The sequence below is a fragment of the Pongo pygmaeus genome, chromosome 20 (assembly GCF_028885625.2).
Source record: "Pongo pygmaeus isolate AG05252 chromosome 20, NHGRI_mPonPyg2-v2.0_pri, whole genome shotgun sequence".
Classification (NCBI taxonomy): domain Eukaryota; kingdom Metazoa; phylum Chordata; class Mammalia; order Primates; family Hominidae; genus Pongo; species Pongo pygmaeus.
The window spans coordinates 40835280-40860275 of NC_072393.2; the positions used below are offsets into that span (position 1 = coordinate 40835280).

At 54.8% G+C, this 24996-nt stretch overlaps 1 protein-coding gene across 1 annotated transcript; it reads right to left on the reverse strand.

The window, feature by feature from the left end:
- Positions 1 to 1557: 1557 nt before the first annotated feature.
- On the reverse strand, positions 1558 to 15166 carry ATP4A (ATPase H+/K+ transporting subunit alpha). Its single transcript, XM_054465524.2, has 22 exons — positions 15130 to 15166; positions 14896 to 15039; positions 14721 to 14780; positions 13949 to 14152; positions 12351 to 12464; positions 11893 to 12145; positions 11351 to 11619; positions 10540 to 10738; positions 10125 to 10234; positions 9910 to 10044; positions 9230 to 9422; positions 8488 to 8663; positions 7246 to 7382; positions 7010 to 7160; positions 6749 to 6917; positions 6505 to 6659; positions 5285 to 5408; positions 4561 to 4706; positions 2970 to 3103; positions 2536 to 2637; positions 2360 to 2451; positions 1558 to 2170 (listed from the first exon to the last, which is right to left on the reverse strand). Exons 1-22 carry the CDS (start codon positions 15139 to 15141, stop codon positions 2142 to 2144), a joined length of 3108 nt encoding a protein of 1035 aa, XP_054321499.2. The 5' UTR covers positions 15142 to 15166; the 3' UTR covers positions 1558 to 2141.
- Between the last annotated feature and the right edge of the window lie 9830 nt (positions 15167 to 24996).

Genomic DNA, 24996 nt, shown 5'->3' on the forward strand with positions numbered 1-24996 from the left:
TGAGGTTCCACATGATTTTTTTTTAAGCTTAGGCCTAGGAAAGCTCACTATGACCGTCTCGGTGTTTCCAGAGGGAGCATTTGCCCTCAGATGCAGCCGCCATCTAGGCCCATTCTTCCTCATTGTTTGAAGTAAAGACAGGGTCCGTGGGTCTCTTGGGAGCTGGAAGTGATTGATCGCCTTGACTTTGATGTAGAAAGGAAGTAGATGGGGCAGTCTATCTGGGTAGACTTGTGACAAGGTCACTTTCTCCCACACTTCCATGCCCCACATAGCTCTTCACATATATTGAGACAAGTGTAGCTTGCAAAATTACCAACTGGAATAATCCCAGCTTACATGGGGTTCAGGGAGAGAGACTGGAGTGGCTGGGGCTGAGTTGGCAGAGGATGGTGAAGCCTGGGCTGTTGGACTGTGGGGAGCCAGGCTTCAGGTGATCAGGGTTATGATTGGAAAACCCCGGGTTATGGGGACCCAGAGGAGCTGCCTGGCCTGCCGTGGAAGCAGTGCGGGCTCCCCTGAGCAGAGGACATGTGAGCTGAGACCTAAAGAATGAGTGATTGGGGCAAGGCAGAGGTAATGGTCTTGAGGTCAGAGAGGGGCCTGTTTTTCCGAAGGGAACATAACTGGTTGGAATGAGTTCAAGGGGGCTTATAAGACTACAGAAGCTGGCGGGGGTCAGATCACAGAAGGCTTTGGGAACCAAGGAGAGCTCTAGGCAGAGGAAGGACAGGGTCCAATTTGGCTTTAGGAAGCTCTGCATGGCTGTTGTCTGAAATGGGAAAGCTGAGGCCACGAGGCCAGGGCTGGACCAGGGCAGGGCTTGGTGGGGTTAGGGGAGTGACTAGAAGCCAAGCCCAGGTGTTGGTGATCAGTGGGCTGTGTGTATTTATTTACCGGCAGGGGGCGCTAACAGGTAAGAGAGAAGCAAAGAGTTCCAGGATAACTGGAGCTTGGGGCTTGTAAGCCCGAGGGCTCACCACGTTTCCAAGGGAGAAGGGACCACACTGATGGGACAGTGGAACTATCAGATTGGGTCAGTGCATGGGTACAGGTATGGGGGATGATGAAGAGGCCAGTGTAGGTCACCTCCAACACTGGGGGAAGCTGGGGACAGAGGTGAGTCTCACTGCAGAAACAACGGAAGCCATGGGGGACTGGGGTGCTGTCACAAGGAAGGAGAAGCCCAGGCCCTAGCCAGAGAAAGCCACATAAGAAAGAGGAAGAGAGGTGAACAGGGGCTGGGAAAGGAGAGGCTGAGGTGGGAGGTAGGGGGATGGGGTTAACCTTTCAGGTGAGGGGTGTGAGGAGGGGACCTCCAGGAGTTGTTCAGGAACTGGCCATTGCCGGGACAGAGGAGTAAGCAGGTAGGCTCGGAGAGGAGACACCAGTGGGGGGTGGGGGATGCTTGATGTAGAAATGACTTGGGCCCCCTTGTGTCTGGGAGCCTCCAGGAGGGAGAAGGGTGCTGAGAACAGAGAAAGCCCAGAGGTGGTGGGGGGTGCCTATGGTCACGGCCCAGCTTGCCTTTAGATGCCATGACCCTGGGCAAAGGAATAGGAATCATTTCCCCAAGGCAGGTTTATTGAGGACTTACTATGTGCCAGGCTGTGTCCTAGGCACTGGAGGTACAGCCCTGAATAAACAGCCCCCATGCATAGGACTGTGGGAGATCACAAGCACTAATGAGAGACGCTGAGGACAGTGCCTGGCACCGGATACAGCACAGTCAGCATGAGCTGGTTTTATTACCATCGCCCAGGACACAAGCGTGTCTTTAACGAAGGGCCCTCAGGCAGCCCTCCTGCCTGGACTGGAGTCCTCAGGACAGAAACACCCTCCAGAAGCGGCCAGCTGTACTCCCTGTCAGAGCCCCACCGCCACCGCAGGTGGGGGCTTTCCCGAGGCCAGCTCAGAGGACTGCCCAGGTGCTGCTGCTCCAGGAGGTGTGAACCTTGGGAATGGGGGAGGGGAGTGGGCAGGTCCCTCCAAGTTTGGGGTGCCGTGGGCTGCAGAAGCAGATACTGGTGGGGCTGGGACTCTTGGTTGCTCAGATATCTTGGTGGCTGTCCAGAGGGTCCCACGAGCCCTGCCCCCACCTGCTATGGCAGTTGCAGGGATGCTTGAAGGCAGTCGTCCCTCTAATAGTAGAGTTCCTGGTCCCACCAGCCTGGGAGAGAGAGGGAGAAAGGAGACTCAGTGCTGGGGGTGCCACTTAGGCAGGGCCAGGGCTCAGAGGTCAGTGCTGGTTGCTATGGAGGGTCAAGGGCTTAGAGGCCAAGTGTTGAGGATCAAAGGTGGGTGCAGCTGCTCAAACGTTTCAGTCCCCTGCCCCCAGGCCCCCAGTCTCCACACTCACTCCCTGGGCAACAGCGAACTCCAAGCTTCCGGATCTCATCATAGACGAAGATGAGGATGCCGTAGGGCAGGGGGACCAGCCACCACTGGAACCTGAAGGCACATGGCAAGGTGAAGGCCATCCCAGGCCTGTGCCCTACAGCCCCCTCCCTGTCGTTGCCCCTCACAGCCTCTCACCGAATGGGCATGAAGTTGAAGATGTTGGGCATGCCGGGGCAGTAGCACAGGAAGCAGCCGATGCAGACCTGGAACACGATGGCGATCACCAGGATCTTATTCCTGGGGGTGGGGAGGATGGGACAGGCCATTAGGAATTGGAGACATGATGGAAATCAGGATACTGGGTCAAAGTAGGTCAGATGTCAGCAGCAGCAGGGAGGTGTTCTACACACTGAACACTGGAGTGGCCCGGGCATCTCAGCACCACCCCTTTAGTGAAATGTGGAGGGGGCCATGGGGGGAGTTAATGGTCAATTAGAAAAGTTTTTTGGCATGTCAGCATCTGGCACCGGCACCTGCTGGCATTTGCCGGCTGTTCTAAACCACAGTCAGGATCTGATGGGAGTTGGGACCAGGGGTTGGAGGGCAGGAACAGGGCCAGCCAGGGACACCTGAAGAAGCCTTGCTGGAAGGCAGAGAGGCGGCGCGTCTTGCGGATGAGGACGTCGGCGATCTGGCACACCTCGATGCTGATGAAGAACACGGTGTAGCAGGTGTACTGCTGGTACAGGCGCTGCCCGAATGTCTGCAGGCCAGGGGCAAACGGAAACAGCCTGAGTCCAGCCTGAGTCCTGGCGGAGAGCCTCTGCAGCCCACCAGGCATAGGGTCCCAGGGCCGTGAACCCCTAAATGCTCTCTCTGCCTTGCATCAGAGCTTGGGGGTGGTAGGAAGGAGAGAGGCAGGGTCTATCAGGTGTGCAGGACCCCAGACCGTGGGGCCCAGAAACCTCAGCCTAGCAGAGCTTGGATGACAGTGGCCGGGAAAACTGTAGGCTGGGCCGACTGCTTTCATAGTGAAAGTGGGGAAGCACCCAAAAGAAAGGGCCTGGGAAAGGGGAATTGAAATCCTCAGATGGGATTTGCAAAGTCCAGTGACTCCAGGGGCCAGGCGGATGGCAAAAATAGGTGAGGCAGGCACTGCGGGCCTTTGGGAACAGAGGGCACATGCCCCATTTAAAGGGGGCAGCCACTATGCAGCCCATTTCTTCAACACAGCTACTTCTTTTTTTTTGAGATGGAATCTCGCTCCGTCACCCAGGCTGGAGTGCAGTGGTGCGATCTCAGCTCACTGCAACTTCTGAATCCTGGGTTCAGGAGATTCTCCTGCCTTAGTCTCCCAAGTAGCTGGAATTACAAGCATGCGCCACCATGCCTGGCAACACAACTCCTAATACCAGCTAACTGTGGGGATTGCTGACTGCTCCAGTTGCTGAGTGTTGCACGTGCATTAGCTCATTTAATCCTCTGGGTAACCCTAGGAGGTAGATCAGTGGTGCTGGAACTTGAACATGCATGAGAAGCCCAGCAAGGGCTCCCAGAGGGCTGGGATAGAGCCTGAGAATTTGCATTTCAAACATGTTCCCAGGAGATGCTGATGCTGCTGGTCTGGGAGCAAACTGAAAACCACTGAGGTAGACTTTGATATTCTCCCCACTTTGCAGGTGAGAAAACAGGCACAGAGAGGCAAAGCAACCTGCCCAGGGTTACACAGCTTGTGAGAAGCAGTACCAGACCATAAGTCCAGGCGGTCTGGCTTCAATGTCTACCTTAACCATGACAGTAAATGTTTAAGGGAAATATCCTCGTCTGTATGTAACTCTACAGGTGAACTAAACACATCTGCTGGCCAGATCTAGCCTCACTGTGCTCCAAACCTTCATTAAAATAGGCCACATGTGCAAATACCCTGTGGGAGTGATGCTGTAGGGAAAATAGCAGAATAGGGGCCTGGTTCCACATCTGAGATGATGCATTAGTGTCAGGGCAGAGACACCCATCTGCAGTTGCGATCATCAGAAGCAGGAGTTTGGAGCTGGAGATGATGGGAAAGGCCCTTGCCCCCAGAACTGGCAGGGAGTCTGGAGGTCCGGGATGCTCTGGCTGAACTCAGTCACACGTGGAGGAACAAGTGGGCCGCACACAAGGCAAGTGGCCCAGGGAAGGAGGGAGCCCAGGGATGGGATGGGGCGGGGTGGGGCTCACCCACTCCTGGCCGTAGCTGTCCTGCAGATCTTGTAGATGGTGGTCCTCCCACTGCGCCCGCAGCCCCACGCACAGCAGTGGGAACCAGCCCTCCTGGGCCATGGCCGTGAAGTAGTCAGTGAAGCCAGCAAAGGACTGAATGGCACCTGGAGAGAGGCAAGGGGACACAGGGAGACAGATGGACACAGAGACAGGGACAAAGGAAGAGAGGGACATGGAGAGACAGGGGCACAGATACACAAAGGTCAAGGACACACAGACAGGGACATGGAAAGACAGGGACACGGATACACAAAGAAGGTCAAGGACACACAGACAGGGACATGGAAAGACAGGGACACAGATACACAAAGAAGGTCAAGGACACACAGAGCCAGGGATGCAGAAACAGTGACAAGAGACACAGAGGCAGAGAGAGAAGCAGGGACAGAGAGACAGAGACAGGGACAGAGAGAAAAAGACGCATCCAGGACCCAAAAAGACAGAAATAGGCAACGACTCAGAGACAGGGTCATGGAGAGCAAGGTCAGAGAGAGAGCAGGGACACAGCAGAACCAGAGAGACTGTCACAAACAGAGAGGGACACGGAGGACAACGGAGACCCAGGACCAAATGCAGACACTGAGGTTCAGAACCAGCCAGAGCCCAAGGCAGGGCCTGAGGCAGGCGAGCAGCCCAGCGCAGAGCCCCCCACCTCCAGGCTCCCCGGCCCATGGGCACCCACCAATCTGGAAGTAGGAGTAGGCAGCCAGGGGCTCGTTGACCAATCTGTCACGCTTTGGGTTGCGTGGACGCAGGTGCATGATGTCGCTCTCGGCCTTTTCATACGCCAGGGACACAGATGGGAACTGGCCAGGAGTGGAAGGAACTGGGACTGAGGGTTTGGCTGGGCCCCTGTCCCCTCCACTCTGGGTCCCCCTTCCCCCCCTTGTGGGCAGGAACAGGACAGAGGTTAGCAGGCAGGACCTGCAGGGACAGCACAGCCACACCAGCCTGGACAGCCTGGGCCCCACTGGCCCCTGGGTGTTGGCATCCTGGTGCCCATCTTCATAAGAACATCTGCTTTTATCTGCTCCCTCTATCTCCCTCCCTCCCTTTCTCTGTTCCTCACTCTGTTTCTCTGTCCCTGTCTCCGCTGTAATCCTCTGTGACTATATCTGCTTTTGTGCATTTCTGCATCACTCCCTATCTCTGTGTATCTTCAGTCTCTCGGTGTCGCCGTACCCCTTCATCTGCTTGTGCCTAGAGTGGCAGCAGAGCATACTGACCACGACCACAGGCTGTGGGACCTGTGACTGCCCGAGCTCAAGTCACAGCTGGGCCACTTATTTGCCCAGTGACCTGGGACAAGCCACTCTACCTGTCTATGCCTCGATGAGCTCATCAGTAAAGTAGGGGTGATAGTAACAAAACTCATCTCATAGCATGGTTATAAGTACAAAATTAAGGAAATGATCGTGTGTCTGGCCCAGAGAAAGCACTATGTAAATGTTACCAAATAAATACCCGTCAACACAGCCGTGCCTCTGGCTGCATTCGTGACTGTATCTGTGGTTCTTTTCCGTCTGTCTGCCATGGGGTCTATCTGAGGGCGTTTATTTGTCTGTGTCTGTTTAGGGCACGTGTCTGTGATTCAAGTTTGGCCAGATACCTGTTCTGTTTCCATCTCTGTCTGAGTATCTGTATCTGAGTCCCTGTGTGTGCATGGGTCGGCCTGGGCCTACCTGAGTGTCCGCCTGTGTGTGCATGGCTATAGGTCTGTCCATTTAGGTCTGTCCACCTGCCTGCTACCCGTGTGTCCTGCACTGGCTGTCATTGCACACACAGGTCTTGTCTGTCACTCTGTGCCCAAGAGTGTCTGTGGTGGTCTCTGTCCCTCCTGTCCATTTGCAGGCAAGTGTCTCTGGGCACCCTGTGGATGGGTACCCTGGGCTGTGGACTCACAATGTCAGTGCAGAGTTCGATGAAGAGGATGGTGATGCACCCGAGGGGCAGGGGCACGCTGACAGTGATGTAGATGAGGTAGGGTGTCAGCTCCGGGATGTTCTTGGTCAATGTGTAGGCAATAGACTTCTTCAGGTTGTCGAAGATCAGTCGACCTGTGGGGTAGGGCGGGCACCTCAGCCTCTTCACAGCCCTCTCCCTCCTGTGCCCACACCGCCTGCCCTCTCCCTGGCCTGGCTCGGACCCTGCTCCACGCCTGTCACAATGGAGGCAAAGTTGTCATCCAGCAGGATCATGTCAGCTGCATTTTTGGCAGCATCCGAGCCAGCGATGCCCATGGCTACTCCGATGTCTGCCTTCTTCAGAGCTGGGGAGTCATTCACACCATCCCCCGTGACGGCCACAATCGCACCCTGCAGGCAGTGGGTGGGTGGTCAGAGAGAGGCCAGTCCAAGACCAGCCCCCCCTGTCTGCCCGCCTGCCCGCCCTCATCAGCAGAGCTCACCAGCCGCTGGCAGCTCTCCACGATCACCAGCTTCTGCTGGGGGCTGGTGCGTGCAAACACCATCTCAGGGTGGGTGCGCAGGGCCTCGACCAGCTCTGATGGGTCCATGTCCTTCAGCTGCATGCCATTGATCACACAGGCACGGGCGTCCCTGGGGAGGAGATGGGAGGACCTCGCTGGGACCTCAGTCTGTGCCAGATGTGGGGAGAACCCCGGGGAGGTCTGGCGGGGCTTACTTGCGATTAACCTGGTCTACAGGCACACGGAGGCGGGCAGCGATGTCCTCCACTGTCTCGCTGCCTTCTGAGATGATGCCCACACTGGCTGCAATGGCCTTGGCGGTGATGGGGTGGTCACCCGTTACCATGATCACCTGTAGGGGGAACCAGTGGATCACTGACCCCTTCAGATCAGCCCAATCTCCCTGTCCTCCCTGGGAGACATCTGCTGATACACATGTTCATTTACTTGACCAAGCATGACCACCTGCTACATGCCTGGGATATAGCAGAGACAAAAGAGACAAAAATCCCTGTCCTTGAGGAGCTGACATTCTAGTGAGGGTGACAGAAAATAAAGAAACGAATTATATAGTATGTTAGAAAGTGGAAAAAAACATATTAAGCTTGGTGAAGGAAATGGTGACTCGATTTTAAGTGTACCCAGGGAAGGGCTTATTGAGAAGGTGATATCTGAGCAGAGACCTGTAAGAGGCGACAGAGTCAGCCATGTGGAAAGCTGGGAGAAGTGCTCCTGGCAGAGGGAACAGCAGGTACAAAGGCCCTGAGATGAGGACAGGCCCGAACTGTCGGAGGAACAGCAGGGAGGACAGCATAACTGCAGAGGAGTGAACAAGGAAAGAGGGCTAAGGAACAAGCTTAGAAAGGTAACAAGGCCCTGATCTAACAGGGCGGTAGAGACACAGGAAGGGCTTGGGCACTGCCTGCCTGGCCTTGGCTTTCCCACCCTTGTTTTGTGTTTGGGGAACCACTCTTCTCCCCTAGACCATCGGTTGCAGTGAGGTCCCTGGCTAAGATTGGGAAAGTAAGCCCAGACCTGGCCAATCAAGGTCTTCCATCCCCCAGCCACAGTGACTGGCTCAGGGATAAATGAGTGACCCAATCTGGTGCTACTGCAAAAGAGGCACTCTCTTTTTGTGGGGTGGCTAAGCAGGTGGGAGTTAAGTTTGAGCTGCTGGAGCAGGGGTGTGTGTGTCCCCAAGTGAAGGGAGTGCCTGCAGATAAAGCCAGCAGAGAGAAGAGCAGAGCTGAGACATGGAGAAAGGAAAATTCCTAATGACACTGAGCCCCTGGATCTGGCTAGACCTGAAGCTTAATTCCCCAGAATTTTTCAGTATCATAAACCAATGCATTTTGGTTCAAGCCAGTTTCAGGTGGGTTTGTCATGGGGTTCTTCAACCCAAATCCTGCTGCCATCCTCTATCCTCACCCCACTTGTTCCTCCCCACAGTGGCATACCCGGATGCCTGCGGTGCGACACTTGAGCACAGCATCAGGGACGGTGGCCCGGGGTGGGTCAATCATGGATACAAGTCCCGCAAAGCAGAGGCCGCTAGATGGAAAGTTCATGGCCTCTACGTCGAAGGCATAGCCAGGCGGGTAGTCCTTCTCACTCAGGTAGAGCTGGCAGAAGCCTGACCGGAAATGGGGAAGTCAGGGAGGAGCCCTGGGAAGACCCTTTCTTAGCAGGGCCAGGAAATGGGTAAAATAACCAGGCCCCTTGCACCAAACACCTATGGATGCCTGACCTTGTGCTGACCCCTTCACTCATATTATCTGAATCTACCCTCACAACCACCCTGTGAGGCCCATTCTCATCTTACAGATGAGGAAACTAAGGCTCAGAGAGGGGACATTTCTTGCCAGAGGTCACACAGCAAGTAAAAGGCCCATAATTGACCACAGATCTGCTTTCTAGGGTACAGGCAGCGAAGTTTAAGGCATCAGGACAAAAATTGGGAGAGGTCAGAGGTCAGGATACGGATGAAAAGTCCAGGTGAGGACTGGGGTCAAGGTAGAAAGTGAGGACAGACAGGGGTCAGGACTGGTATAGGGAAAGTCAAGGGTGAGGCTGTGGACTGGGACAGATCAGCCAGCAGCCAGGGATGAAGACGGTCAGGGCTGGGCCGGGAGTGGTGGGCAGGGTCTGTGCTAGCTCCTCCTCGCACCTGGAGTCTCCTCCCCTGCCCAGGGGTCTCACCGAGCACACGTTCGCCCAGGCCTCCCAGGCTGAGGTAGGCGGTCTGGAAGGCCTCGCGCCACTGCTCGTCCAGCGGCAGCTCCTGGCCCTTGATAAGGATGGAGCTGCAGCGCTCCAGCACGCGCTCGGGGGCGCCCTTCATCACCAGCAAGTGTCGCGGGTCCCGCGGGTCCTCCAGTGTATGGATGGACAGCTGTGGGCGGGGAGGGGCGGGGCTGTGGACGGGGGAACGGGGCGGGGCTGAGGAGAGGGGCGGGGCCGAGAGCTCGGTGCGGGGTCTGAGAGCTGCCGGGAAGGGTGAAAGTGGAAGATGGAGGCCTTGTGTGGAGGGGTCCTTGGTAGAAGGTAAGCGTTAAGGCGGGGCTAGGTGCGGATTTGGGGCCCTGGACGCAGGGAATGAACAGAATTAGGGTGCGGAGTTGGGCTGGGGGCGGGATTTGGAGAGCGAGGTGCTCCCCATGGACAGTCCCGCCGAGTAGAAGCTGTGGGCGGGGCTGGGTGGTGGGCGGGGCCTTGCCTCTGGTGGACCGGGCCATAGGCTGAGCGGGAGATGGGGTGGGGTTTGGCTGCGGAGAGAAGGGGCAGGGAGCGAAGTCCCTAGTGGCCCGCTCATGTGGGTGTGGCCTGGGGCGGGGCCCGAGGTGGGCGGGCCCAGGCCGTGGGCGGGGCCGGCTGCGCACCTGGAACTTGTTGGTGGAGTTGAAGGGGATCTCGCAGACTTTTGGGAAGCGGTCGCGGTAGCCCATGGCGTTGCCCAGCGTCAGCTCCGAGAACTTGAGCAGCGCCGTCTCCGACGCGTCTCCAATCACGATGCGCTGGGAGCGGGGACCGGTGTCAGGGGCGAAGCCGGCTACACCAGGCTCCCGGGATTCCCTGGAGGCCCCCTTGCTCTCACCTTGGGCACAGGCACTGCATCCTGGCCGGACTTGAAGGCGGCGCGGTTGCACAGGGTGAGCACCCGGCACAGCGCCCGCCACGTCTCCGAGGACTGGTCAAACGTCTGCCCTGCAGACCAGGCGTCCAGGCTGGGTCCCGCACGGCGGCTCTCCCGGACCAGAACCGAGCCCCCTCCTCCTAGGCTCATATTGCGGGCCCCCTCCCCAGACCTGGGTGGGATTGGGTTCCACCCAACCCTGAGAGAGCCAACCCCCGATGACCCTTCCCTATAGACCCAGTAGCGAGTCTTCTTTGAGACCTGGAGCCGAGCCGCCCCGCCTTCGTACAAAGCCCTCCCTACCTCCCTAGCCCGCTTCAGGTCTCCACCATCCACCAGATCCTGCCCTGGCGCCTGTGCCCTCCCTCCCCCACACCTGACTGGTCTTCCGTGGTGTCAGCTGTGTGGATGTGGTTGTCAAACCACAGATGGGACACAGTCATGCGGTTCTGAGTGAGAGTCCCTGTCTTGTCCGAGCAGATCACTGAAGTGGAACCCAATGTCTCCACCGCCTCCAGGTTCTTGACCACGCAGTTCTTACTGGCCAGGCGCTTGGCTGTCAGGGACAGGCAGACCTGGGGAAAGGGTGAGCACCGCAGGCTGGGGACCCACACTTGCTTCCAGTCCTCTTCCCCGCCTCAAAGAACCGGGAAGGCTTTACCCCAGCCGCGGGGCTGCGTGTGCAACGTGCTTCTGCAAAAACCAGGTGTTTTCTTGGCCCCAGCTTTTGTTCAGCCAGTGCTTTGTTTGGGACTCCTTCCTCAGTCTGCCCAGATACAGTAGCGAGGCCCCTCTCTGAGCTGTCCCAGCCGAGGTTCTGAAAATTCTCTTCACACAATCAAAATGAGAAGAGGAACCTTCCCCGCACCTCCCTTGGGACTGGTCTGTAGCTGGGTGCTGATTGTGGAAGGCCTGGTGACGTGCTGGCTGCCGCACAGGACCTCAGCCTCTTCCGGCCAAGGACCTGGCCTCATCATCTCTGCGCCCTCAATGTGTGGCACAGGATGTGGCCCAGGGCTGCCTCGGGAAGGACTTGTTGAATGAGTGGATGATGGGAAGGTGGGAGAGTGGATGGGAGCTGAGTGGACAGATAGACAGGCAGGGAGGTGATGGGGGAAATGTGGAGGAAAGAACAGATGGTTGAGCAGGCCCCTTAGCTCCCTGCATCCCCGCCTGCCCCCACTCACTGTGACAGTGGCCAGCAGCCCCTCAGGCACATAGGCCACCACAATGGCCATGAAGAAGACCATGGCCCGCAGGAAGGTGTAGCCAATGCACATGGCCACAATAAAAAATGTGGCACCGAAGAGAATGGCCAGGCCCGCGATGATGTCCACAAAATGCTCAATCTCGATAGCGATGGGTGTCTTCTCGTTTTCCACCCCTGACGCCAGCGATGCGATGCGCCCAATGATGGTGCGGTCACCCGTGTTCACCACCAGGCCCTGCGCGGTGCCTGCAGGGGGGCCAAGGCCTGACTCAGGGATAGGGAGAGGCAGTGGGGTGTGCACTGCCATTTGAGCTGAAGGACAGCCAGTCACCACCAGTGGAGGATGTGACCTGGGGAGAGGGTAGTGACAGTGGGAGACAGAGAAGCAGTGTGCCCCAGGGAGGTGGCAGTCATGTGGGGGAGAGGCAGGGAGGCAGAAGCCCCCCGTCCTAGAAAGTAGCAGGAGAGGGGCCAGTGGAGGCAGCAGTTACTGGGCAGGTAGGCGGGGGCTTCACAGACCCTCAAGGCACATGGTGGAGAAGAAGGCGATGTTGCGGGTCTCCAGAGGGCTCTCGTGCGTGCACTCGGGTGAGCGGGTCTGTGGCTCGGACTCCCCCGTCAGCGAGGAGTTGTCCACCTTGCAGCCCTGGGCCGCCAGGATGCGGATGTCAGCGGGCACTCTGTCCCCACCTTTCATCTCCACCAGGTCGCCCACCACCAGCTGGTCGGCGTTGATCTGGAATTTGTCTCCATCACGGATGACAGTGGCTTGCTGCGGGGCAGGAGCGCCAAAGTTGAAGTGGACGGGGGTGCGGGGGGAGCTGCTGCATGTGGGGAGGTAAAGGATGGGGAGAACTGGGACCCATGGGGAGAGATGGAGGCCACGGATGAGGGACAGGTTGGGCCTGATGGAAGGAGGGTACAGGAGCAGTTTGGAGTCTCTGGGATCTGGAGTGGCTGGGTGCTGGGGAACCCACCTGTGGCACAAGGTTCTTAAAGCTGGCGATGATGTTGGTGCTCTTGAATTCCTGGTAGTAGCCAAAGCAGCCGGTGACGACAACCACAGCAATGAGAGCAATTGCCAGGTACAGCTGGCGACAGGGACAGGGCTGGGGTTATTCAGAGAGGCCGGAAGCTGCCTGCCTCAGGCCACCCACCTGCTCCTTGGTGCCCTGGTGTTCTTGGTTTTCCCCATGCTTTTCCCCACCTACTAGGAAGCTCCATGCACCATTCCCTGTAGCCTTTAGCCTCCTCCCATGTCCCTCATACCCCACACTCACCTGTCCTGTCTTCTCAGTGTCTTGTGTTTCTGTGTATATTTCATATCCTCTGGCCCTGAATCCTCAATCTTCCATGTCCCATATCTGTGACTTGTGCCCCAAATCACTGTGTGCCTTGGTCTGACGCGTTCCCTTCTCCTGTGTCCCTAAGCCTTGCATTCCCCACGTCCACTGTCCCATGTCTCCTCCTGTCCCCATGGCCTGTATTCCCTGTGTCTCCAGTTTCACATCCTGGGTTTTCCATAATCTGCTGCCACCCTCTGTGTGTCCCCTGGGCTCCCTCGTCCCTGCATTCTCACATCCCCATCCCTGCGTGTGCTGCGGACCTTGTGCGTCATGGTCTGTGTCCTCCGTGGCCATGGCCCCTATGTTCCAGCTCCCCAGTCACTGTGTCCTGTGTCTCCCATGTCTACGTACCTCCGAGTTCCCATCCTGTGTCCTGTAGCCATGACTTTTCGAGCCTCTGTCCGATGTCACATGTCCCTGAGTCCCCATGTCCCTTGCCCTCATCTCTGCCATATGTCCAATGTCCCTTGCCCTGCACCTCCATTTCTTCTCTGTCTTTGTGCTTCTATGTCTCATGTTTTATGTCTATGTGCTGTGTCCTGAGGCTTGTGTCCCTGCCCTGGTGTCCCATGTCTGAGTCCCAAGGTCTCCTGTTCCCCATGCCCCAGTCTGTCGTGTGTCTGCACTGCATGTCCTCTGCTTCCAAGTCCCATCTCTTTTTTTTTTTTTAGACACATTCTTGCTCTGTCGCCCAGGCTGGAGTGCAGTGGCACGGACTTGGCTCACTGCAACCTCCACCTCCTGGGTTCAAATGATTCTCCTGCCTCAGCCTCCCGAGTAACTGGGATTACAGGTGCCCGCCACCACGCCCAGCTAATTTTTGTAATTTTAGTAGAGACGGGGTTTTGCCATGTTGGCCAGGCTTGTCTCGAACTCCTGACCTCAGGTGATCTGCCCGCCTCGGCCTCCCAAAGTGCTGGGATTATAGGCGTGGGATTACGCGCCCGGCCTCCAAGTCCCATCTCTTATGTATCGCATTGCCATACTCTTTATGCCCCCACCTATGTCCCCATACCCGAGACTCACCCCCGTGTCCCTGTGTCCTGTGTCCTTGGGTCTGCCCCATCCATATCCCAATGTCCTCCACCCCCCATGACCCCTGTCTTGAGACTGCCTTTCATGTTCCTCTGTTCCCATCCTCCTCTGCCTGTCTTGTCCCAAGTCCCATGCTCAGTGTCTTCCATCCCCAGGTCCCCATGTCCCAAGCCTGTCCCCACAATATGGCTCACATTGTCGTCGGTGGTGAGGTCCCCCTCACTGGCCTGGATGGCAAAGGCAATGAGGCAGATGGCGGCGGCCACCCACATGAGGCACTGCAGGCCCCCAGCCAGCTGCCTCGCGAACTTGACGTACTCTGGAGTGCCCCGTGGTGGCCGCAGTGCATTGGGCCCGTCCCGCAGCAGCAGCTCAGCAGCCAGGCTCGCAGACAGGCCCTGAGACAGAGGGGCAGGGCGAGGCAGTGCTGGGGGCTTTCCTCCATATGCACACCCCGCGGGAAGCCACCTGCCTCAGTTTCCCTTCACCAGCTCCGTCCGTCCTGCTCCTTCTCATCTCTTTGTCTCTTGGTTCCTGCCCCCACCCCGTCTCTCCCTCCCTCCTTCATCTCTGCCTTTGTCTCTCTCTCCTCACTCTCCTTTCTGTGTTTCTCTCTCCTGCTGCTCTCTCCGTATTTGTCTCTGCCTTCTCTGTCTTGCTGTCTCTTTTCATCTACTCCTCTCTCCATCTCTGTGTCTAGCCCTTTCTTTCTAATGCTTTCTCCCTTCTCTCCCTCTCCTTCTCCCTCTCTCTCCCTCTCTCCATCTCCCTCCCTGTCTCTTTGCCTCTCTCCCTCTCTCTCTCCCTTTCCTCCCTCCCTCTCTCCCTTTCTCCCCTCTCCATCTCCCTCCCTCCCTCCTTCCATCTCCCTGTCTCTCTTTCCCTCTCTCAATCTCCCTCCTTCCATCTCCCTCTCCCTCCCTCTCTCCCCCTCCCCTCTCTGTACCCTTCCAGTCTTCAGCTCACCTTGGTGGCACTGGTCTGGTATTTCTGTTCCAGCTCCGCCACTGACAGCTGGTGGTCGTTCTGTGTGGTGGGGTGGGGCAGGGTGCTTGCTCTGGGCTCTCCTGGCCCCCTCACCGCCCATGGCCTGGCTCCCAGCCCACCCTCCATCTCCCGCCCCTCCCCAGCCGGAGCTCACAATCTCCATCTCCTTCTTCATGTTCTCCAACTTCTCCTTCCTCTTGCCACCCCCACTACCCGCCTTCTTCTTCTTGCTCATCTTGGCAGCCATGTCCCCGCCAGGGCCAGGACCCAGCTCCACCGAGTAGAGCTCGTAGTTCTCCTGGGAATGGATGGGATGGAGGGAGGGGGAACTCAGATTCCACTGCAACCCCTGTCCCCACCGCACCCCAGACCCCTGGGCCCCACTCACGGCCTTCCCCATGGTGCCCGGTGCCTGTGCTCCCACCTGACAAAGCCTGGGCCTGGACAAGTCCTGATATACCCGGGGAGGGCGGGGGGTGGAGCAGAACCGCCCAATCACAGCTGATTACAGGGCTCCTTGGGGTGACCTCTAGGCCTGGGCACCTCAGGCATTCCCTCCTGAGCTGGCCCCCCCTGCCCAGATCCCCCCATGTCAACCTGCCCTGAGATCAGGGAGCCCCTGGGAACAGCCCCAGCAACAAGAAGAGCAAACATAAGGTGCTCATTATGTGCTGGGCATTGTGCTGACGGCTTCCATGTGCTAACTTATTTAACCTTCCAATAACACTTTGAGGGGACAGGACCCCTTACAGATGGGGAAACTGAGGCATGGAGGGGTTGAGTCATTCTCCTATGGCTCCATCACAGGCTAGGACGTAATGGAGTGAGAACCAGATCGGCTGGCTGCAGAGTGTCCTCTTTCAGTCTAAATAGCACGTGCCTGATCAACTGGAAGAGGAGGGTGCTCCCACACTCTTTTTTTTTTTTTTTTTTTTTTTGAGATGGAGTCTCACTCTGTCACTCAGGCTGGAGTGCAGTGGTGCAATCTCAGCTCACTGCAACCTCCACCTCCCGGGTTCAAGCGATTCTCCTGCCTCAGCCTCCTTAGTAGCTGGGATTACAGGCACACACCACCACACCCGGCTAATTTTTGTACTTTTAGTAGAGACAGGGTTTCACCATGTTGGCCAGGCTGGTCTCGAACTCCTGACCTCAGGTGATCCACCCGCCTTGGCCTCCCAAAGTGCTGGGATTACAGGCGTGAGCCACCGCGCCCTACCATGCTTACAACATTCTCTATGGTGGCTAAATGTTTACTGAACTCTGACTATTCACTATGGGCTGGGTGTGCTCTGTGTGTCATTTGAATGGTTTCCTTAGCAGCTAACAGCAGCCCTGTAAAGCGATGTTCTCTTCTTAGCCCCCATCAGGGACTTTGCAGAAGATTTCAACATCTAAGAATTAGGGACAGGGTTCTAGCCCGGGCTTGACCCCAGAGCCTGGCTCTTCTATGGCACCACCAATGGAAAAACCCAAACTTCCCTGCAGCAGCACCACACACGTGCCAGGCTCTGCACGTGTGACCTCATGGGTCTTTGCAAAAAAACCCTGTGCAGGCAGCGCTATCATTCCTGTTGTGCAGAGGGAGAAACTGAGGCTCACAGGGACTCACATATCCAGCTAGAGCCTTTACAGCTCTCAACCATTCCCCGTCCCTACCCTAGATGGGGAAACCAAGGTGCAACATGGGGAAAAGATGTGTCCAAGGGTCTTGGCTTGATCTTGGTGTTTGGTGACAGATGCCAGGAGGCCTGGGGACTCCCTCCTCATCTCTCAGGTAGGGACCTCCATGGGCAGCAGCAGCGAGGGGCTGGGCCAGTGGAATGGTGGGGACCTTGGTATGTTATGGGGTGAGCGTGTCTCCAGGAGCAGGTGAGCGTGCACCTGATAAGATAACTGCCCTGGCAATGTCCTTCTCTGCTGGGGCAGGTCACCTGGGAAACTCAAAGCTGTTGGGCAGCCAGAGCTCCTCCCTGCACCCACACAGCTGGTCATTCCCAGCCTGCTAGAAGAAACCCCTAAAGAAAGGTGGCGTGGGGCCGCATGCTGTCCTTGCAGTGAATTTACCCACTCACTGGGCGCCTGTCAGCTCTGAGCCATGTGTGTCAAATAGCTTGTGTCACCCCTTTGCTTACAACCCTCCAAAGCCTTCTCTTCCCACTCAGAATAAACTCCACTCCTTCCTGCAACATCTGGCCCTGGTCACCTGTCCTGCCTCCGTCACTGCTAGGTTTCCAGGGGCACTGGCCTCTCTGCTGCACTTTGCACAGACCAAGGTCATTCCTGCTTCAGGACCTTGGCACTTACAGCTCCTTCTGCCTGGGCCCCCTTCCTTAGATGTCTGCACTGGCTTTCTCACCTCCTTCAGGTCTCAGCTCAAATGTCACCTCTTCAGAGAGTCCACTCTGTAATACTGCACACTGTGTTCTGTTCCTTTACCCCACTGTATTTACACCTCTTACTCCAACCTGACACTGTGTTTTCTTTTTATTTGTTTGGTGTTCATTAGAAGGAGGACTGGGCTGGGCACTGTGACTCACATCTGTAATCCCAGCACTCTGGAAGGCTGAAGTGGACAGATCATGAGGTCAGGAGTTCGAGACCAGCCTGGTCAACATGGTGAAACCCTGTCTCTACTAAAAATACAAAAATTAACTGGATGTGGTAGTGTGTGCCTGTAATCCCAGCTACCTGGGAGGCCGAGGCAGGAGAATCACTTGAGCCTGGGAGGTGGAAGTTGCAGTGAGCCGAGACTGTGCCACTGCACTCCAGCCTGGGTGACAGAGTAAGACTCTGTCTCAAAAAAAGAAAAAATAGATAGATAATACATGTTAGACAGATAGATGGATACATAAATGATAGATGATTTATAGATTTTTTTTTTTTTGAGATAGAGTCTTTCTCTATCGCCCAGGCTATAGTGCAGTGGCAAGATCTCGGCTCACTGCAACCTCTGTCTCCTGGATTCAAGCGATTCTTGTGCCTCAGCCTCCCAAGCAGCTGGGATTACAGGCACCCGCCACCATGTCCAACTAATTTCTGTATTTTTAGTAGAGACAGAGTTTCACCATGTTGGCCAGGATGGTTTCGAACTCCTGGTCTCAAGTGATCCACCCGCCTCGGCCTCCCAAAGTGCTGGGATTACAGGCGTGAGCCACCGCGCCTGGCCAGAATTTTTTAAATTTTTGGCTGAATCATTTGAGAGCAAGTTGGAGACAGGATCCCCTTTATCCATACTTAGGCATGTGTCTTCTATGAATAAGGACATTTTCTTACCTAATCACAGTCTATCAAATTCAGGAAATTAACATTAATAAAACACTAGTAAATAATCTAGAGCAAGCTTGTGCAACCCATGGCCTGCAGGCCACACGTGGCTCAGGACTGCTTTGAATGCTGCCCAATACAAATTCATAAACTTTCTTAAAACATTATGAGATTTGTTTGCAATTTTTTTTTTTTTTTTTTTTTTAGCTCATCAGCTATTGATAGTGTTAATGTATTTTATGTGTGACCCAGGACAATTCTTCTTCCAATGTGGCCCAGGGAAGCCAAAAGATTGGACAGCCATGATTTAGAGGATTTATTTGAATTTCCCCAGTTTTCCCACTAATGTCCTTTTCCTAGTCCGGGATCCAGTCCGGGACCACACCTCACATTTTGGCTTCCTCCATTGCGTAACAATTCCTCCGTCTTTCCTTGTCTTTCATGACCTTGGAGTTTTGGAAGAGTACGATTCAATGATTTTGTAGACTTCGCTCAGTGTGGCTTTGCTGCTGGTTCTTCGTGATTAGGTTCGGGTTGTGTGCTTTTGGCAGGATCACAGAAGGGATGTGTGTCCCCGCCGTCCCCTGCCCCAGAGCATCATCGTGTCAGGCCATGCTCCATTTTTGAGTCTGTAACTTGTCTAGAGCAGGGTGGACATGATGGGGAGGGGTCTCAAGAGCCTTAGGGAGTGATCAGGAAACCATTCGATGCCCTCTTTACTTTTTACTCAAAACAGTGCCACAGCCAGGGCTGGCACCCAGCTGCCCTGGTGGTTAAAGTAATTGAAAGAAATACAGCCACTGCCTGAGCCCCCAGCACTTCCCCTAAGACTCCAGACCTCCCACACCCAACCCCTTAAAGTGGATGCCTGTGCCATTCCCAAGTCCTTGTCCTTTTTTTTTTTTTTTTTGAGACGGAATCTGGCTCTGTCACCCAGGCTGAAGTGCAGTGGCACGATCTTGGCTCACTGCAACCTCCACCTCCTGGGTTCAAGCGATTCTCCTGCCTCAGCCTCCCAAGTAGCTGGGACTACAGGCGCGTACCACCATGCCCAGCTAATTTTTGTATTTTTAGTAGAGACGGGGTTTTGCCATGTTGGCCAGGCTGGTCTCCAACTCCTTGCCTCAAGTAATCCGCCCACTTCAGCCTCCCAAAATGCTGGCATAACAGGTGTGAGCCACCACGCCCAGCCACCCTTGTCCATTCTGACCGTCCCCTGCTCAGCTAGGTTCATGGGTAAATACTTTTACCTACTCCCCTAATTTTGCAGTCTTCAGATGGTACGCAAGTTGTGTGTTTTTGTGGGGAAGGTCTTTGCTTGGGCCATTTATTATTTCACTGTGTGTCTAAGCAATACTAACCCCTGTCTCTGGGAGGTGAACACAGAGGCCTTAGTCCACAGGCAAGATCTGGATAAGTTGGGAAGTGCTCCAAGTCTTTGGCACCCTGGAATGCAGCCTGGGTGGACCGCACGATGCCATTTCAGGCGGATGGACAACCCCTAGCACAACTCAGGGGCAAAGAAACTTCTCACAAGAATGTTGCAAGTGTGACACGGTCCACAGTAGTGCAAGTTTCTCTGAGCCTGGGACACACAGAACATTGGAAACTTTTTTGAGAACAATTAGTGGTCAGAATTGAAAAAAATTTTCTTTTCTTGAGAAAGAGGGGGCAGAGGACAGACTATTAAATGGATGATGGTCCAGGAGCGGTGGCTCATGCCTGTAATCCCAGCACTGGGAGGCTGAGGCTGGCATATCACTGGAGGTCAGGAGCTCGAGACTAGCCTGGCCAGCATGGTGAAACCCTGTCTCTACTAAAAATACAAAAATCTGGCCGGGCGCAGTGGCTCACGCCTGTAATCCCAGCACTTTGGGAGGCCAAGGTGGGTGGATCATGAGGTCAGGAGTTCAAGACCAGCCTGACCAACAGGGTGAAACCCCATCTCTACTAAAAATACAAAAATCAGCTGGGCATGGTGGCGCATGCCTGTAATCCCAGCTACTCAGGAGACTGAGGCAGGAGAATCGCCTGAACCTGGGAGATGGAGGTTGCAGTGAGCCAAGACTGCGCCATTGCATTCCAGCCTGGGCGACAGAGCGAGACTGAGTCTCAAAAAAAAAAAATTTGCCTAGTGCAGTGGCGGGTGCCTGTAGTCCCAGCAACTCGGGAGGCTGAGGCAGGACAATCTCTTGAATCTGGGAGGCGCGGGTTGCAGTGAGCCGAGATTGCACCACTGCACTCCAGTCTGGGCGACAGAATAAAACTCCGTCTCAAAAAAAAAAAAAAAAAAAGGTGGATGGTGAACATTACTTGGGTTTGAAGGGGAATTTGAACAATAATGTCCTAGAATTGTGGCCGTACACACTCTTAGGAACCCAGCGCCCTGTAAACCTTGATGGGATCAGACCCCTGGCTATTCCTCCTCCTTCCCATGTTCTACTTTTCCCTTTCATGCTTTGGGATCCTGCCCGCCCAGGCCTTCTGCTTTTCCAAATGATCATTTCAAAACCTCGGCACATGCAATTTCCTCTACCTGAAGTGTGCACCCTACCTCCTCCCCATGTTTAACCACTCCTCACCTTTCCTGTTAAGCACAGACAATCCTTCCTCCAGGAAGCCTTGGACTACCCACCAGGCTGGGTCAGGCACCTCCCTGGGCTCCCCATCACAGCCCCCACCTCCCTGCCTGTGCTTCCCCCATCCCAGTCCTGACGACTCTGACCCTATAATTCCTCCATCACAGCCCTGACCACTCTGGGCTGTCATGCTTTGGTGACATTTCATCTCCCCCTCCAGATCCATGAGGGCAGGACCCAGGATGTCTCAGTCACCACTGTGTGCCCTGCATTGCCCGGCCCGGGCTGGCCTGGGAAGTGTTTGCCAAGTGACAGGAGTCATTGTGACCGTGACTTTGGGTACAGTGTTTGCGTCTCCCTGATAAGATAATGGGCCCAGCAATGCCCTTCACCTCCTGAGCAGGCCACCCCGCCCCCCTCGACCCTGGGAGGATGAAAGCAAGGGGCTGGCCATGAAGGGACCTTGCTTCTCCCTCCTCTCCAGGCCAGGTGCAGGGGCAGGTGGTCAGAATTGAAAAAATTGTCAAGGAGTCGAGGAGTTGGCCCCCAGCCCAGCTAAGCTGGCAGCCAGGCCCCTGCGTTCTGTCCCTCTCCCATCTTTGTGCAGATTGGAAAGGTTAGCCATCCTGGACTGGGTGCAGAGCCCTTCACTTCTTCAGGAAATTTCCAGGCTGTCCTTGCTCTGGGATCTTAAAAAATCATATTCAGGGCCGGGCGCGGTGGCTCACACCTGTAATCCCAGCACTTTGGGAGGCCAAGGTGGGCGGATCACCTGAGGTCAGGAGTTTGAGACTAGCCTGGCCAACACGGTGAAACCTCGTCTCTACTAAAAATACAAAAATTAGCCAAGCATGGTGGTGGGTGCCTGTAATCCCAGCTACTCAGGAGGCTGAGGCAGGAGAATCGCTTGAACCTAGGAGGTGGAGGTTGCAGTGAGCCGAGATCGCGCCGTGGCACTCCATCCTGGGCGACAAGGGTGAGAGTCTGTCTCAAAAAAAAAAAAAAAAAAAAAATCATATCCGGAATCCAACCATCTCTCCCTTCTCCTCTGCCCCCACCCTGGTCCAGCCTCCATGCATTCCTGCCTGGGCTCTCCTGGCTCCTGCCTGCCCCCTGTCCCTGCCCCCACACTCAGCCACAGGAGCCTGTGAACACCTGAGTCAGGGCAGGGCCCTCCCTCAGCTCCACCTTCCTCCAGATAAAGCAGAGTCCTCACTTTGGCCCTAATGATCAGGGCCCTGCTGCCCCCTGAGCTCCCCTCCTCCCCGGTCCATTTCACTCCAGGCACACCGACCTCCCTGCTGCTTCTCAGATGCCTCAAGCCCTGTGCATTTCTTGTTTCCTCTTCCTGGAATGTTCTTCCTCCAGGTAACTGCATGGCCTCCAGTGTCCCGTCATCAGCTCTTTACTCACATGTTGCCTTCCCCATGAGCCTCCTTGACTAGCCTAATTAAAATCTTAACCCGCAGTCACCCTCCAACCCTCTGCATCTCCATGACCTTCTCCATTTCCCCCCATAGCACCTGTGACCTTCGAATAAGGCTTTCTTATTTATTGAGTTTTCTTACTGATTTTCTTATGTGTTTCCTGAAGCCCCCTGATAGAATGTGAGCTCCACGAGGGCACAGACCTGCCTGTTTTACCTGGTTTTTTGTTTGGTTGGTTGGTTGGTCGTTTTTTTTTAAACTGACATATCCCTAGTGCCTAGAGCAGCATACGGTAGGTGCTCAGTAAACTTGTATGTATGTATGTATGTATGTATGTGTTTATTTATTAAAGATAAGGTCTCACCAGGCTGGAGTTCACTGGTACAGTCGTGGCTCACTGCAGCCTCAAATTCCTGGGCTCAAGCAGTCCTCCCACTTCAGTCTCCAGAGTAGCTGGGACCACTACACTCTGCTAATTTTTTTTTTTTTTTGTAAGAGACAGAGTCTTGCTATGTTGCCCAGGCTGGTCTCAGCTGGTCTCAAACTCCTGGCCTCAAGAAATCCTCCCACCTCGGGCTCCCAAAGCACTGGGATTGCAGGTGTGAGCCACTGTGCCCAGCCTTCAATAAACGTTTGTTGAATGAATAAATCTCAGTGTCCCTGGGATAATCACTCAACAGCAGCAGCTGTCATAGCCACAAATACGGACACAGACACATGGTCCTGCCTTGGGATGACATTCATTGCCCTAAAAAGGTTGAACCCCAACATAAAACACAGGGATAGGCTGGGTGCAGTGGCTCATGCCTGTAATCCCAGCACTTTGGGAGGCCGAGGCAGGTGGACCACCTAAGGTCAGGAGTTCGAGACCAGCCTGGCCAACATGGTGAAACCCCGTCTCTACTAAAAATACAAAGATGAGCTGGGTGTGGTGGTGGGCACCTGTAATTCTAGCTACTCGGGAGGCTGAGGCAGGAGAATTGCTTGAACCTGGGAGGCGGAGATTGCAGTGAGCTGAGATTGCACCACTGCACTCCAGCCTGGGCGACAGAGCGAGACTCCATCTCAAAAAAAGAAAAAAAAAAGAAAAAGCCACAGAGGGACAGAGACAGACACACACAGAAACCCTCATGATAACAGGTGACAATCCCCGAGAGCTTGCTGTGCTCATCTCTGTCTCGAGGATTTCTATGTGTGAGACCACGCATCCTCACAGTAACTTTATGGGAAAGGTACTGTCTTCATTCCTATTTTACTATGAGGAAAGTGAGGCACAAAGGGGTGAAATGACTTGCCTGGCTATCACACAGCAAGTATGTGGCAGAACCAGGATTTGACCCTAGGCAGCCTGGGTGGAGAGTTCCTCACGGATCTGTGGCTACCCAGAACCATGGTAGACACCACGTGACCAAGAGGATGCCCATGAAAACCATCCTCCATTTAATCAGTTACCAGATATTTATTGAGCATCTACTATTGCCAAGCTTTTTGTTGAGTGCTGAGATCTGAAGTGAATCACGGTCCCCACCCATGGTGCTTGCACTCTAGGAGGAGAGGCAGGTGGTGCTAAGACAAACAAATATTTGACTGCAAATTATGAGAAGTACAGGAAGGAAAAGTATGGGGGGACTTGAGGAGAGAGGCAGAGAGGAGGAACTAGAATTAGATTGGGGTATCGGAGAAGGATGTCTGAGGAAGTGACATTTGAGATGAGGCTTAAAAGATGAGGAGGCAGCCAGGAATGACATAGGTGGAGGAACAGCAGGAGGAAAGGCACTGAGGTGAGAATGGGGGTGGCGTGCCTGAAGCTGGGCAGGGAGGCTGGCCTCGAAGCTGAAATGAGGTTCGTGAGGGTGGCAGAAGCTGAGCGCAGGGGTCCATCTACATGGGGTCTTGTAGGCCAGGGTGAGCAGTGAGCATTTCATTTAAACTTTTTTTTTTTTTTTTTTTTGAGACAGAGTTCTGCTCTGACACCCAGGCTGTAGTGCAGTAGCGCGATCTTGGCTCACTGCAAACTCCGCCTACCAGGTTCAAGTGATTCTCCTTCTTCAGCCTCCTGAGTAGCTGGGATTACAGGCGCCCACCACCTCACCCAGCTAATTTTTGTATTTTTAGTAGAGAGAGGGTTTCCCCATGTTGAATAACCACCGCACCTGGCTAAAAAAAAAAAAAAAAAAAAAAAAAAAAAAAAAAAAAAAAAAAATTTGAGACAGGGTGTCACTCTGTTGCCCAGGCTAGATTGCAATGGCACAGTCACAGCTCACTGAAGCCTCCCTAAGCTCAGGCAATCCTCCCACCTCAGCCTCCTGAGTAGCTAGGACTACAGGCACGCACCACCACACCAGGCTAATTTTTCTATTTTTTGTAGAGATGGGGTTTCACTCTGTCACCCAGGCTGGTCTTGAACTACCGGACTCAAGCAATCCTCCATCTCTCAGCTTCCCAAAGTGCTGGGATTTCAGGTGTGAGCCACCATACCTGGCCTCTCACAGGTAATTCTATGGCTCTCTATTTCTCTGCTTTAAAGCCACAGCCCAGATGTCACCTTCTAAGAGAGGCTTTTCCTGAACACATTATTATATGCATCTCCTCCCACCTCCCAACCTCTCCATTTCATTTTCTTTGTGCTGTTTATGATGGTCTGAAGTAACCTTGTTAATGTACATTTTCTTTTCTTTTTTTCTTGCTCTGTCATCCAGGCTGGAGTGCAGTGGTGCGATCTCAGCTCACTGCAACCTCCACCTCTCAGGTTCAAGCCATTCTCCTGCCTCAGCCTCCCAAGTAGCTGGGACTACAGGCATACACCACCATGCCCAGCTAATTTTTGTATTTTTAGTAGAGATGGAGTTTCACCATGTTGGCCAAGCTGGTCTCGAACTCCTGACCTCAAGTGATCTGCCCACCTTGGCCTCCCAAAGTGCTGGGATTACAGGTGTGAGCCACCGTGCCTGGCCAATGTACGTTTTCTTATTTATGTTCTGG

Bases quoted from the DNA above. Each gene is read 5' to 3' on its own strand.
- ATP4A (XM_054465524.2), bottom strand. The intron at 14,153-14,720 runs GTGAGCTGAAGA...CCTCTGTCTCAG, and splicing joins ACCAGACCAGTGCCACCAAG to GGCCTGTCTGCGAGCCTGGC. The intron at 2,452-2,535 runs GTGAGAGGCTGT...ATGTGCCTTCAG, and splicing joins TTCAACTTCATGCCCATTCG to GTTCCAGTGGTGGCTGGTCC.